General features: G+C 48.9%; 1 protein-coding gene and 1 long non-coding RNA gene across 13 annotated transcripts in view; both read left to right on the forward strand.

The window, feature by feature from the left end:
• Positions 1–13,722, forward strand: part of LOC135245665 (liprin-beta-1-like) — a 59,944-nt gene that overhangs the window by 22,339 nt on the left and 23,883 nt on the right. For 5 of the 11 annotated variants that reach the window (XM_064318869.1, XM_064318865.1, XM_064318868.1 and 2 more), the window contains exons 4-12: positions 963–1,049; positions 1,556–1,669; positions 2,126–2,257; positions 4,412–4,498; positions 5,507–5,599; positions 6,429–6,521; positions 9,037–9,154; positions 12,983–13,044; positions 13,462–13,546. In XM_064318869.1, the coding sequence (XP_064174939.1) occupies positions 963–1,049; positions 1,556–1,669; positions 2,126–2,257; positions 4,412–4,498; positions 5,507–5,599; positions 6,429–6,521; positions 9,037–9,154; positions 12,983–13,044; positions 13,462–13,546 (871 nt within the window). The remainder of the gene's footprint in view (positions 1–962; positions 1,050–1,555; positions 1,670–2,125; positions 2,258–4,411; positions 4,499–5,506; positions 5,600–6,428; positions 6,522–9,036; positions 9,155–12,982; positions 13,045–13,461; positions 13,547–13,722) is intronic. The other 6 variants (XM_064318870.1, XM_064318875.1, XM_064318874.1 and 3 more) reach the window with 4 other exon arrangements.
• LOC135245668 (uncharacterized) lies at positions 9,161–11,391 on the forward strand. 2 transcript variants are annotated; one of them, XR_010327328.1, is made up of 2 exons: positions 9,161–10,930; positions 10,977–11,391. It is a non-coding gene; the product is annotated as an uncharacterized LOC135245668 (long non-coding RNA). The 2 variants fall into 2 exon arrangements; XR_010327329.1 differs by having other exon boundaries at positions 9,161–10,882.

The following is a 13,722-nucleotide window of genomic DNA, read 5'->3' on the forward strand; positions in this document are numbered from 1 at the left end:
AGTCAAGGAGGATATCTGGCGCATAAGGAATGAAGAAGGAGCATTGCTTTCTGAGAATAAAGATATTGCTCATGCCTTAAATAGTTATTTTGTTGAGAGTTTTACTAGAAAAAGAGGTTACTAGTAGAATAAGGCATATTCAGTACTCAGAATGTCTTAGCAGATATTGAGATAGAGGATAAGGAAGTACTGGATACTTCGTTATCCTCTGGTTTATTTGGCACTTAGATGCCACAACAGTATGGCCGACAACATTGCTTAGGAAGAGGGTAGATGCTCCCCCCCTTTTAAGGGGAATGTTGATTTACGGCTAAATTTGAACTTACTTGGATGTTAGGATGTCACTGTTTCATTGTGGATAGCAGAATGTTTATGCTCAAACCAATATGATTTTAGGGGGAAAGTTTGGTAACGTCTAGCCACTCTGTAGCTAAGTTTCCCCAATTTCCATGTGCTCCAGCTCTTAGCGCGAGCGGCTATCGCTGCAATCCGACCGAGCCCCTAGTCAGCCCGAGCCCCCAGTCAGACCGAGCCCCCAGTCAGCCCGAGCCCCCAGTCAGACCGAGCCCCCAGTCAGCCCGAGCCCCCAGTCAGCCCGAGCCCCCAGTCAGCCCGAGCCCCCAGTCAGCCCGAGCCCCCAGTCAGCCCGAGCCCCCAGTCAGCCCGAGCCCCCAGTCAGCCCGAGCCCCCAGTCAGTCAGAGCCCCCAGTTATGTTTTTGATTGATAAAGTTAGCCGGTTGTGACATAATACAAAACAGACCGTCACACAGTAAAAATCAAAGATCTGAAAATTATTCGAAAAATAAAGATGAATCTTGACAGGTCGGTACACGGAAGAAATCTCAGGGGTACGCACAAATAAGTTTCCATACGTCTCTTTGAAATGGGTGGAAATTTATTTTACGCCTCGTGCTCTTTTGGAAAGTCATCGTTTTTTTTTCTCTTGAAATTGTGATTTCAGACGAACGGACACATCTCCATGGGCGGGGACATATACCAGGAGAGACTGTCCCGACTGGAGAGCGACAAGGAGTCGCTGGTTTTGCAGGTCTGTGCCGCGTTCATCAGCTGAACGGGGGGTTTTTACTCTAGTTTGTTTCTTCCTTTGCTTTTGGGCCTCTTGTGTAATGCTGTGGCTCCTGAAACCACTACCGAAGGCCCACTGAGCTGAAAAACGTGACTAAAGACCCCCCTCAATCTCAGTTAAATGATCTTCTGGCACCTTTCCCCAACATCTACCTAAGCTGCAGTGGAGTGTTCTCTTTTCACACTAATGCATGTAAATCCTCATCATGTAGTATGGCTGTATGGCACAAAGCTATACACTACAGTGACTGCATTACACAGTTGTGAAGAAATTTGAAAGAGTTTGTTTAGTTTATAAAATAACAATAATCTGTGTATGTAGTAGGAGTACAGGGGGAAATGTGAACACCTTACACCTTTTGCTGAGGAACCTCCAGGTGCTCCTCCACAGACCCCAGCGGTTGCCGGACCTCAATTTGGGAGCCTGTGGCAGTAACGGGACGCTCTGTCTCGGTACCTGTCCTGTAGGTGAGCGTGTTGACGGACCAGGTGGAGGCGCAGGGGGAAAAGATCCGGGACCTGGATCTGTGCCTTGAGGAACACCGTGAGAAGCTGAACGCAACAGAGGACATGCTGCAGCAGGTAGGCCTGCCCAGGGTACTGCTGGTGCAGTCATGTTGGCGGTAAGACTGTCATGTTTTCAATGCATCCCAAAGCAAAGGGGCCCCAACAAGACCTAGTGTATCCATACCAAAATGTCAGTTTGACCTTTTTTTACATTTAGTTTTGTATTGTTGCTCTAGGGTCAAACCCACCAAAGTATTTTTAGGTTTTACGGTAATGCTTCGTGTCAAAACCAGGGGAATCCTTTTTTTTTCAACCCGTCAAAGATTAAAAGGTCTTCATATTTATTTTATTCATTAAACGGTTTTTTTTAAAGGAGTTTGCGAACAGGTTTTCAGAACTGCATGAGCATGAGCATTTTTACATTCATGAGCATATTTACAACGAACTGAAGGAGAAAAATGATGTAGCCTGATGTGAAGTCTCGATATCGGTCTGCTGCGTCTCCTTTCAAATGGTGCCTTCGGCGTCCAGGAGCTGCTGAGCCGGACGTCCCTGGAGACGCAGAAGCTGGAGCTGATGACCGAAGTGTCCAACCTGAAGCTGAAGCTGACCGCCGTGGAGAAGGACCGGCTGGACTACGACGGGCGCCATAGGGACAGTGAGGTACGGGGTCTCCCACTAAAAGTCACTAAGGGACAGTGAGGTACGGGGTCTCCCACTAAAAGTTACTAAGGGACAGTGAGGTACAGGGTCTCCCATTAAAAGTTACTAAGGGACAGTGAGGTACGGGCGTCTCCCACTAAAAGTTACTAAGGGACAGTGAGGTACGGGGTCTCCCACTAAAAGTTACTAAGGGACAGTGAGGTACAGGGTCTCCCACTAAAAGTTACTAAGGGACAGTGAGGTACAGGGTCTCCCACTAAAAGTTACTAAGGGACAGTGAGATACAGGGTCTCCCACTAAAAGTTACTAAGGGGCCATGAGGTACGGGGTCTCCACTAAAAGTTACTAAGGGACAGTGAGGTAGGGGTCTCCCACTAAAAGTTACTAAGGGGCCATGAGGTACGGGGTCTCCCACTAAAAGTTACTAAGGGACAGTGAGGTAGGGGTCTCCCACTAAAAGTTACTAAGGGACAGTGAGGTACGGGGTCTCCCACTAAAAGTTACTAAGGGACAGTGAGGTACAGGGTCTCCCACTAAAAGTTACTAAGGGACAGTGAGGTACAGGGTCTCCCACTAAAAGTTACTAAGGGACAGTGAGGTACGGGGTCTCCCACTAAAAGTTACTAAGGGACAGTGAGGTACGGGGTCTCCCACTAAAAGTTACTAAGGGACAGTGAGGTACAGGGTCTCCCACTAAAAGTTACTGAGGGACAGTGAGCGACGCGGGATGACGTCCCACTAAAAGTTACTGAAGGGACGAGTGATCAGGCCTAGGACAGTGGTACGGTCTCCACTAAAGTTACTGAGGGACAGTGAGGTATGGGGTCTCCCGCTGAAAGTTACTAAGGGACAGTGAGGTACAGGGTCTCCGACTAAAAGTTACTAGGACAGTGAGGTACGGGTCTCCCACTAAAAGTTACTAGGACAGTGAGACAGGTCTCCACTAAAAGTTACTAGGGATGAGGTACGGGGTCTCCCACTAAAGTACTAAGGGACAGTGAGGTACGGGTCTCCACTAAAAGTTACTAAGGGACAGTGAGGTACGGGTCTCCCTAAAAGTACTAAGGGCAGTGAGGTACGGGTCTCCCACTAAAAGTTACTAAGGGACAGTGGGTAGGGGTCTCCCATAAAGTACTAGGACAGGGGTCGGTCCCTAAAGTTTAAGGACAGGTGAGTGACGGCATCCTCCCCGTTACTATGGACAGTTATGTGTTTGGTCTATGAATAGTGTTTGCAATTGTGAGAATAGTTGCAATCAGCATTCAACTTGCCATTATGTTTGGTACTATCCGAGTGTCTTCATCTGAGACTAGCCATCAGGATTGTGAGACTAGCCAGACATAGTTCTGAGACTAGCCGGACTTGGTTCTGAGACTAGCCAGGTTGGGATGTGAGACTAGCCAGATTGGGATGTGAGACTAGCCAGACTGGGTTCTGAGACTAGCCAGACTTGGGTTCTGAGACTAGCCAGACTTGGTTGTGGGACTAGCCAGACTGGGATCTGAGACTAGCCAGATTGGGTTCTGAGACTAGCCAGACTTGGTTGTGGGACTAGCCAGAGTGGGTTCGTAGACTAGCCAGACTTTGTTCTGAGACTAGCCAGACTTGGTTCTGAGACTAACCAGACTTGGCCCTGAGACTAGCCAGACTTGGTTCTGAGACATAGCCTCTGTCGTTATTTATACCAGGCAGGAGATATGGCTGACATCTGCTACTGTCACTCGGTGCAACCTCGCTCGTCCCTCCATAGTGGGTTTGACAGAGCTCATGTGTTTGTTTCACAGATGAAGTCCTGAGGAGAGAATGCAGGCTTTGTTTTCTGGGCTGTGTTTTTGCAGCGATACTGCTCAGCACTAGCAGCCCCCCCCCCCCTTCCCCTCCAGAGAGCTGCTGAGCACTACCCTGACACCCCCCCCCCACCACCACCAGGACAGCTGCCAAAACTTTGTCCGGCAAATTTTGTTCCGGTGAAGTTGTGCAAATTGACGGTGCCACGGCAAAAAAAAAACAATGCATGCAGTATCTGTCGGGTAGTAGGACTGAGCCATCGATGGCAAAGTGACAGAACCGCCCTCGGTTCTGCTCCCCCCAATCTCTCCCTATCCTCTTTCCCTCTCTCCTAACCCCCCCCCCCCATCTCACTGTGCTGACCAGGGCTTCCTGCCCCATGAGCAGAGGGCGGTTCTGGAGACGGAGCTTTCTCTCTTCCGGGACAGGATGCGTCAGTTCGGGGACCAGGAGGTGAACAGAATTTGAGGAATGCCGTTTTCCGCTTGACTCGATACACACCCTGCATGAGCCTCCCCCATATGACCAGGGATGTGTGTTTTATCTTTTCAGATTTTTTCCTTGTGACTGGTTTTCAGAGCGAAAATGTTTCAGACGCAGGTGGCTTTGGGTATGCCGCAGGCACCCACATGAAGAGTTTGTTTACCCTGTTAGCAGGAGAGAGTGCTCAGCTCGAAAAGCCAAATGCTTGTGTCCCCAGAGACCTATATGCTCTGGACGTCAGTACTTTCGGATTCATTGGGAACGGTCGATGAAAATCGCTCCGTGGGTGCATGACTGTGCTTCCTGTCGAAGGAACGGTTTGCTTTTCTCAGCATTAGTTTCCTGTAATTTGCTGTTTACCTTTGTGCCGTGGGGTCATTTCTGTCCGATTTAGTTTGGGGCAAAAGTGCTGGATCCGGGGATAGGTAACCCTGGTCCTGGAGTGCCATAGATGCTTGTTTTTTTTTTTTTTCCTCCCTCCAAACCCCAAATTGTAATTCTGATCGGGGCAGTGTAGCGTAATGGTCAGGGGTTTATAGGTTAGAGTTCGGTTAGGGTTGGTGTTAGGGAACTTGTAACCCAAAGGTTGCAGGACTCTGCTGTAACCTTGAGCAAGGTACCTGAATGGCTTCAGTAAACATCGCGCTGAATACAACGTTCTGTGTGCTAATTGTTTGTGATGGGATGATAGGCTGGCCTGTGACGTGGAGATTCTGGGTAGGCCGGTTCTCAGTGTAATAGCTTTTCCTGGCCCGGATGGAACCCTGTTGGAAGTCTTGTTCAACCGTCGTGTCTGAAGAGAGACTGAGAGCACTGAAGCGCGTGGTGGTAGAGCATGAGTGCGCATTGCATCAGTGTGGCTTGTGGCCACATCCACAGAACTGCATTCCCCATCTGCCCGAGCCTTCTGCTGATCTGAACGCCTGTCGAAACGTCTCTGCTAAGCATTCTGGGTGACGTAGTTCTTCTCTCCCCCAGGGATTGATCCAGGAGATCAATGAGCTGAGGTACAGGGTGTCCGAGATGGAGACCGAAAGAGTGCATTATGAGAAGAAGCTGAAGTCCACCAAGGTGAGTCTTCATTGCCCGAAGGCCTCATCCATATAGCTTCTCCGTTAGTTAGCTGAAGCAGCTGTGGCATTTGTCGCCTTGTGTGATCATCTTGTGCGATTAGACTGTACCAGGTCTCTTCCCCCTAGAAAGTTTGCACACGATAGTTTAGTCTAGGGGTGGGCAGACCTCGTTCTGGAGTGCCAGAAACGTTCCTGGTTTTCTCTCCAGCCAAGCGTACGATAATGGCATTATTATGTCTGATGACTGTGAGTTGGAGGGACTCAGGGTATCCCTATTCAGGCTCTAAATGTTTAGGCTTGGACTCTCCTCGTCCGTCAAACTTGACTTGGGATGGCAAAGCACTGTCAACATTACCAGGATCCAGAACCAGGCCTGCCTGCCCCTGGCTTGGTCTTCAGTCAGATCCTCTTTTTTTGGGGGGGGGGGGTGGCGGGGTGGATCCATTCGCGGAGGGCTGGTTTTTGCTTCCATAAATTACCCCTCAATTGATTCAGTTGATTCATTAGCTCCATGCACTGCAGTAATTTGCTTGTAGATTAGACTATGGTGAACATTTTATGCAGGGACACAGTTATTAGCCGTGAATCACAATGGTCAATGAATGTAGGTAAAAGGGCAGGTCTTACACATGTGTTGGCTGATAAAATAATCAAAGCAGTAGTTTGCATGAGATCCAGCCAGGTATACCCCCCACCCCTCCCCCTACAACTGCTCTATGTGATCACTTGAAATGATCGTTTCTGTCCTTCTTTCAGAACTGTTCCTTTTCTCACTTTTCTTTCTCTCTTCTCTTCCCTCTTTCCTGGCTCGCCTCTTCGCCGTCTAGCCGCTCATGGCCAAACTGTCGAGTCTGAAAATCAGAGTGGGGCAGATGCAGTTTGAGAAACAGGAGAGTGAGGGCACTATCCTGACTCTGAAGGTATGAGAGTGGGGCAGATGCAGTAAACAGGAGAGTGAGGGCACTATCCTGACTCTGAAGGTATGGGAGTGGGGCAGATGCAGTGAACAGGAGAGTGAGAGCACTATCCTGACTCTGAAGGTATGAGAGTGGGGCAGATGCAGTTTGAGAAACAGGAGAGTGAGAGCACTATCCTGACTCTGAAGGTATGAGAGTGGGGCAGATGCAGTTTGAGAAACAGGAGAGTGAGAGCACTATCCTGACTCTGAAGGTATGAGAGTGGGGCAGGTGCAGTAAACAGGAGAGTGAGGGCACTATCCTGACTCTGAAGGTATGGGAGTGGGGCAGGTGCAGTAAACAGGAGAGTGAGAGCACTATCCTGACTCTGAAGGTATGAGAGTGGGGCAGATGCAGTGAACAGGAGAGTGAGAGCACTATCCTGACTCTGAAGGTATGAGAGTGGGGCAGATGCAGTGAACAGGAGAGTGAGAGCACTATCCTGACTCTGAAGGTATGAGAGTGGGGCAGATGCAGTTTGAGAAACAGGAGAGTGAGAGCACTATCCTGACTCTGAAGGTATGGGAGTGGGGCAGGTGCAGTTTGAGAAACAGGAGAGTGAGAGCACTATCCTGACTCTGAAGGTATGGGAGTGGGGCAGATGCAGTAAACAGGAGAGTGAGAGCACTATCCTGACTCTGAAGATGTGCTCAGCTCCACCGCACAGCTTCTCTCTCCCCTGATCCTAACCCCCATCCCACCCTCTTACGGTGGTCGTCCACCTCTTTCTTTGCTGCGTGCAAATTCATGCAAACAGGATGCAGCGTCAGTGATCAGCGGATTCATTTCTGCCATTTGCTTTTGCCGCGGTTGTGTTTGCCAAGAAAACGTCTGTTTGATTTAGAACCCAGATTTACTTCCACCATTCGTGCCGCTTGCGTGTTACCTCACAGGAAAGATTTGTGTTGGTCGGCGTAGTTAGTCGCTTTTGCGCGTACGTCTTGTTTTGAATGCCGTTCGATGCAGTGAGATGGAGGCGTTTCAAGAACTTGGCCTGAGGAAACCTCTCTACCATCTGGCTGTGACCCGGTCAAACCAGTTCAAAATTCACATGCATTAAATAGACCACTTAAAGTACCACTTATAGGGTTTGTTCAGTGTTCCTTAATTATCGTCTTGCTACCCCTCCTTTAACAAGAGATTTGTCACCTTTTGATTTTGTCTTGCTCCAGAAACGGCCACAGCTGTCGGTTCCTACGTTTGTTTTGCGAAATGACAGCTACCTAACTATATAAACAAACGTTGTTTCAGCCCTGCAGTGCACTGGGTTCAGGTTGAATTATCTGATGGTTTCGTAAAAAGAACAGCTGTTACTGCATATTTGCCACACGATGCAGTACCCCCCGAAAAAAAACATTTTAAGAGCCTGCTCTTGTGGTTTGTTGGAAAGTACCCTCAGATAAAGGGCATGCATTGGAATACATCGTAAATGTGTGAACTTGCACGTAATGAGAAATAAATTTCGCAGTAAACAGTGCGTAAGTTCAAAAGAAAAGAAAGAAAATGGCTGAATCTGAGACTGGCGGATGTACGCTTCTTACTGTACAGTTGAGCGTCGCGATAACTTGGCGGCGCGTTTGGTTTGAATGTTTTGTAGCGTACTTAATTCCTCCGAGCCTGTTTCGTGGTCACGCCGGGCCAGCGGCATTCTCACTGGCGTTACTCTGTGCAGCAGCAACGCCAGCTGGTAAGAGCAGCTCTGTACTCGGGAATGAAAATGAGATCTGCGTTTGATTTCGCTGCTTCAAGCCCGTTTTATATTCTAGGACAAAAAAAAAATCAGAGATACGTGATTTTTCCTGATTAGTCAATAAATACAGATTTTTTCAGAACCTGATTTTTTTTTTTGCTGCCACTAGAACTTGGCGAAGATTCTCTCTTCTGTCGGAGTGCTTAAGCTCTTGGGTGTGCTTGCAAGTCCCCTGCCTCTGCTTGAGCCAATGAGGGTGTGGAGAAATCCCCCATTAATCATGAGAGACCATGTCTGTACACGTTAAGGCCGAGGCAGTGGGAGCGAATGGGGAGACCAGCGGTCTGAGCCAAGCACGGAGTCATATTTTGGGAGGGCTGGGTTGGTCAGGTCACTGTTCTGTTAACAGGAGGAGTAGGTATGAGTGTTCTGTTAGCAGGAGGTGCAGGTATGAGTGTTCTGTGAGCAGGAGGTGCAGGTGTGAGTGTTCTGTGAGAAGGAGGAGCAGGTGTGAGTGTTCTGTTAGCAGGAGGTGCAGGTATGAGTGTTCTGTGAGCAGGAGGTGCAGGTATGAGTGTTCTGTGAGCAGGAGGAGCAGGTATGAGTTCTGTGAGCAGGAGGTGCAGGTATGAGTGTTCTGTGAGCAGGAGGAGCAGGTATGAGTTCTGTGAGCAGGAGGTGCAGGTGTGAGTGTTCTGTGAGCAGGAGGTGCAGGTATGAATGGGAATTCTGTCAGCCGGAGTAGCTGGCTAAAAAAGGAGCAGGGCTGACCACCTCCTCTCCCCGCAGGAGGAGCTGGGCACGCTGAAGAGGCAGCTGGAGGGTCGGGACGGCGAGCTGAAGATGCTGCAGGAGGAGACGTACCTGAGGGGCGGCACGCCAGGAGGCGCAGACGGCATGGAGAGAGGTAGGGGAGCAGGGAGCGGTCACGGGCCGCCTCCTTACCATCCCTTAACTTCACCTCCGGAAATGCTCTGTTCCCCACAAATGGGGAACTGTGTGTCTGGCGAGTTGAGAAACCACCTGGCGCAGCCTGAACGTGCCTCGGCATAAACGTGGCCACCCGTGCACCCACGGTAGCCGTGACACCCGCGGTAGCCATAACAACCGCGGTAGCCGTGACGCCCGCGTGCCGTCCAGTGAGCACACCTGCAGTGGAGCGGGGTGGAGGAATAGCCCGAATGGAGCGGTGAAAGTCTGTGGGATCGATTATTATTTCCTTTTCACGAGCTGCTTTTAATGCTCAGCCTGTGTTCAAGTGCCCGCATCAGCTAAACATAGCGCTGTACTTAATAGTGTTCTCAATGATTTGGCTCAGTCAAAACATGAAACCGTGGAATTTGCACTTTTAATGCCATGTTGAGTCATTTGTATTTTTTTTTTTTTTTTTTTTTTTTAAGTCTTTCTTTGTAATCTGCTGCAAAGCTGCATAGCCTTCATACGGGCTTGCTGTCAAATAGCAAAATGAAAAGGTTCATTTATTTTTTCAAAAGTTCCGGACACACCAGTGTTGTTTTTGGCCACTCGTTTGGAGTAAGCTGACGATGTAGCAGTGGAACTTTAATCCGTGAAAACAACTGAGAAATAAGATAAGGATCGTTTCCTGTTTTGGACAGTGACATCATATGGTTCTCAGTCTGAGGTCATATTGAGCATTGCTTTACGATTTGGACACTAAAAACTTTCAAACCAAAAAAATTCTGTATAAGGCTGGTTTCTCTCAGCAGCGCTGTAAAGGCTGTGCTCTTAAAAGCTTTATCAGAAATAGATTTGGCTTTGTTCTGATGTTAAAAATATGGCACTCCCTTAATTTATTTGGGCACGGCACTTTAGTTTTAACAATATTCCACTTGTAAAAATGAATTCTTGCAAGCATGCTGTACTGACAATGATAAGTTATATATATATATGTATAATTGAACATACCTTCATATCTTTTTCTAATTAGTTTCGCTTTAGGACTCATTACAGCCATTCCTATACAGCGCAATCTGAAGTGGACATCAGACTTATCTGTTCCCTTCTTCATGGTTCTAACAAATTCAGTTATTTTCTGAAAAGCTACGAGCGCATTGTGCGGAAATGGTTTGTGAGGGAGCGAGGCAGAGGTGTGGATTAACCTGCCCTCCGTGGGAGAGCTGGAAGGTCTGGACGGAGTGTAGCACAGTGGGTAAGGAACTGGGCTTGTAACCGAAAGGTCGCCGGTTCGATTCCCGGGTAAGGACACTGCCGTTGTACCCTTGAGCAAGGTACTTTACCTGCATTGCTTCAGTATATATCCAGCTGTATAAATGGATACAATGTAAAATGCTATGTAAAAAGTTGTGTAAGTCTCTCTGGATAAGAGCGTCTGCTAAATGCCTCTAATGTAATGTAATGTAATGTAATGTCTGAGGATCGGGGTCTGTCGGGCCACACGGGACCTACATTTGCTTTATGTGAAAGGGCCGTGGTCAAGGGTGGGATTATCACTAATCGTCGTAATCCCAGATTATGGAAATGTGGGAATTTTTAAATTGACACGTTTCAAGCAGGCGAGCAGGACAGCCCTCTGTAGCCTTTGAGGTTTTTGGCTGGCGGGAATGATCACGCTCAAGCATTTAGCCAACAGCACTGCGGAAGTGTGTCCGGTGAGGTCTCGGGGTGTGTTGGGTCAGAGTTGGGTCCAGCAAAGGCCAGTGAGGTCTCAGGGTGTTGGGTAGGAGTTGGGTCCAGCAAAAGCCAGTGAGGTCTCAGGCTGTGTTGGGTCAGAGTTGGGTCCAGCAAAGGCCAGTGAGGTCTCAGGGTGTGTTGGGTCAGAGTTGGGTCCGGCAAAGGCCAGTGAGGTCTCAGGGTGTTGGGTAGGAGTTGGATCCAGCAAAGGCCAGTGAGGTCTCAGGGTGTTGGGTAGGATTTGGGTCCAGCAAAGGCTCTCCTAGATGGAGCTACAGTGAGCTGTCCATCGCTGGTGCATTTGGACCAATCGGAACAACTCAATGTCTTGCACCAAAACCAATTGGTCCACATTGGTGTGTGTGTGTGATAGCCCCTCCCATTTTGGGTTTCCTGGTGCCTCACTCTGGTCCTGGGGACTTTGCTCTATGTAGTCTGGTGGCTGTAAAAAATTCCATTCTGACTTTTGTAGCCACGTCCAAAATAATGTGCTAAATTCTGAGGATTTTGATGCTCAATGAACAACCTGATTAATGTTTCATGCACTGTTGCATTGTGCAAAACTATATGACCCTACTACCAAAGACACTCAACCAGCTGTCATATTACTGCAAATGGACAACCAGACCCCAGGCAACGCTTTATCACACATCTCTTTCCACGGCATCTTAAGCGTATGTGTTTTTCCAGCGTCTTAAATTTGTCTGTTTTATGATGTGTTTGCCGGTCCCGCAGAGAAGGTCAAGAGGACTCTTGAAGAAACGTAAGGGTGGTTCATTCCTTTTATCCTGAAGACGTCTTTATCTTTGCATATTTCTGAAGCTTCGAGTCGTTGCATCACGGCAAAGGCCATCCCTACTCAGAGTGAGGCAGGAGAGCTGGCCCATCGCTTCCGTGCAGAGAAACGTCCTTCATTAGAGAAAACGTTCAGATTTTAAAGCTGTGAAACTCTCTCTGCTAAAGGGCATCTTCTAAACACCAGTGTGATCCCAGTTCCAGAAGGTTCTTATATGATGAGTGATTGGAGGAGAGGGAGCGAGTGTGATTGGAGGAGAGAGGGAGAGAGTGGTTTGAGGAGAGGGGGAGAGAGATTGGAGGAGAAGAGAGAGAGTGATTGGAGGAGAGGGGGAGAGAGTACCAAAAACTGAATCTTTCATCTGTATCTGAAGTGATGATGGACACTGGGATACAATTCCTTGTCCTCCTGTCATTAAAGAACAGTACTACACTGAGTGTGGGCGTGGCAGGTCCCACGATGCAGTGCGATGTCGCTCAGGCTTATCGTTCCAGGACAGGAAACCGATGCCTGATAGGATGTTGTATCTGGCTTGACTTAAAAGTTGACAAAGGTCTTAAAAGGTTTTTGCTTGTGTGACTGAAGTGGTGCTCAGATCAGTAAATGAAGGTAAAATGATACTTGGGATACTTTTGTGATGTTTTGGCAATGTTGCCGTGGCAACGCTGTCATGCCAACGTAGTGATGACGTCCAGCTGGCAGAACCCTGACCCTCAGCGCTCTCACTGGGCATGAGCTCCATGTGCCACACTCTGCTCCTGCTGAGGCCACTCCCTTTTCCACTGCCACCACTACACCCGCCTCTGAGGCCCCTCCCCTTTCCACTGCCACCACTACACCTGCCTGCTGAGGCCCCTCCCCTTTCTACTGCAACCTCTCGTAAAATGGACAGGTCCAACCCAACTTGGGCCATAAAATGTGTGGATTTGACCCAACTGAGGCCTTTAAAATGTGCGGGTTTGACCCAGCTGAGGCCTTTAAAATGTGCGGGTTTGACCCAGCTGAGGCCTTTAAAATGTGCGGGTTTGACCCAGCTGAGGCCTTTAAAATGTGCGGGTTTGACCCAGCTGAGGCCTTTAAAATGTGCGGGTTTGACCCAGCTGAGGCCTTTAAAATGTGCGGGTTTGACCCAGCTGAGGCCTTTAAAATGTGCGGGTTTGACCCAGCTGATGCCCTTAAACTACGCCAGGTGCAATTCTGTGAGATGAAACACCAGCCCATTTTGGGGAAGGCGTGCGTGCGTGCGGTCACCTGGCGCTCCACTGAACCTCGCTCCCCTGCTTTCAGATCTGGAAGTGCTGCGGATGAAGAAGGCGGTGGAGTCCTTAATGGCGGCGAACGAGGAGAAGGTGAGCGCATCACCAAGATATCAGGCTCCAGACAGCGCAACCTTCCACAATTTGTGTACGATTTGGAGAAACATACACAAATTAAAGCTACGTTCAGATATATTTTTTTGATATGCATATATTTCCATTAAAGGTATTTGCAGTGTGAAACGTATTTAACTGAGGCGGCACGCACCAGTTCTGGTCCATCCCCATATTGGGCTCCGGTGAAGGGTTTTAGCCGTAGACGCAAGAGCAGCCTGTGTTTGTAGCTTGCGATTTTGGCAGATTAAATTATTGGGCTCCTGAATTAAGATGGCCGTTTGGCACGGATGTTGAAACGGGTCTGCGCTTTTTCACGGGTTGAGGGTTTTTTTTTTTTTTTACGGTGTTCGCGCCCACGTGACACGCTGCTTGTTTTTTTTCTCACACCTGCAGGATCACAAGATCGAGGAGCTGCGGGCCGCGCTGGGACGCTACCGCAAGGTTCAGGACATGGTGATGTCGGTGCAAGGCAAGAAAGGTGGGGCTTTCGCTCTATCTCCCCCTGTGCTCAGTCGAGGTACTGCAGCCCGTGGAGGCTGTATCTTGAAGTGCACTCCTCCAGTGCAGCAGTGGCCGCGTAAAAAGCGCCAAAGTACAAAAGGTGCAGCGGATAACGGCAGTGCCTGTTTGAGGAGGGTGCAGGCTTGTGGAAAG

This window comes from Anguilla rostrata, chromosome 19, assembly GCF_018555375.3.
Source record: "Anguilla rostrata isolate EN2019 chromosome 19, ASM1855537v3, whole genome shotgun sequence".
Taxonomy (NCBI): Eukaryota; Metazoa; Chordata; class Actinopteri; order Anguilliformes; family Anguillidae; genus Anguilla; species Anguilla rostrata.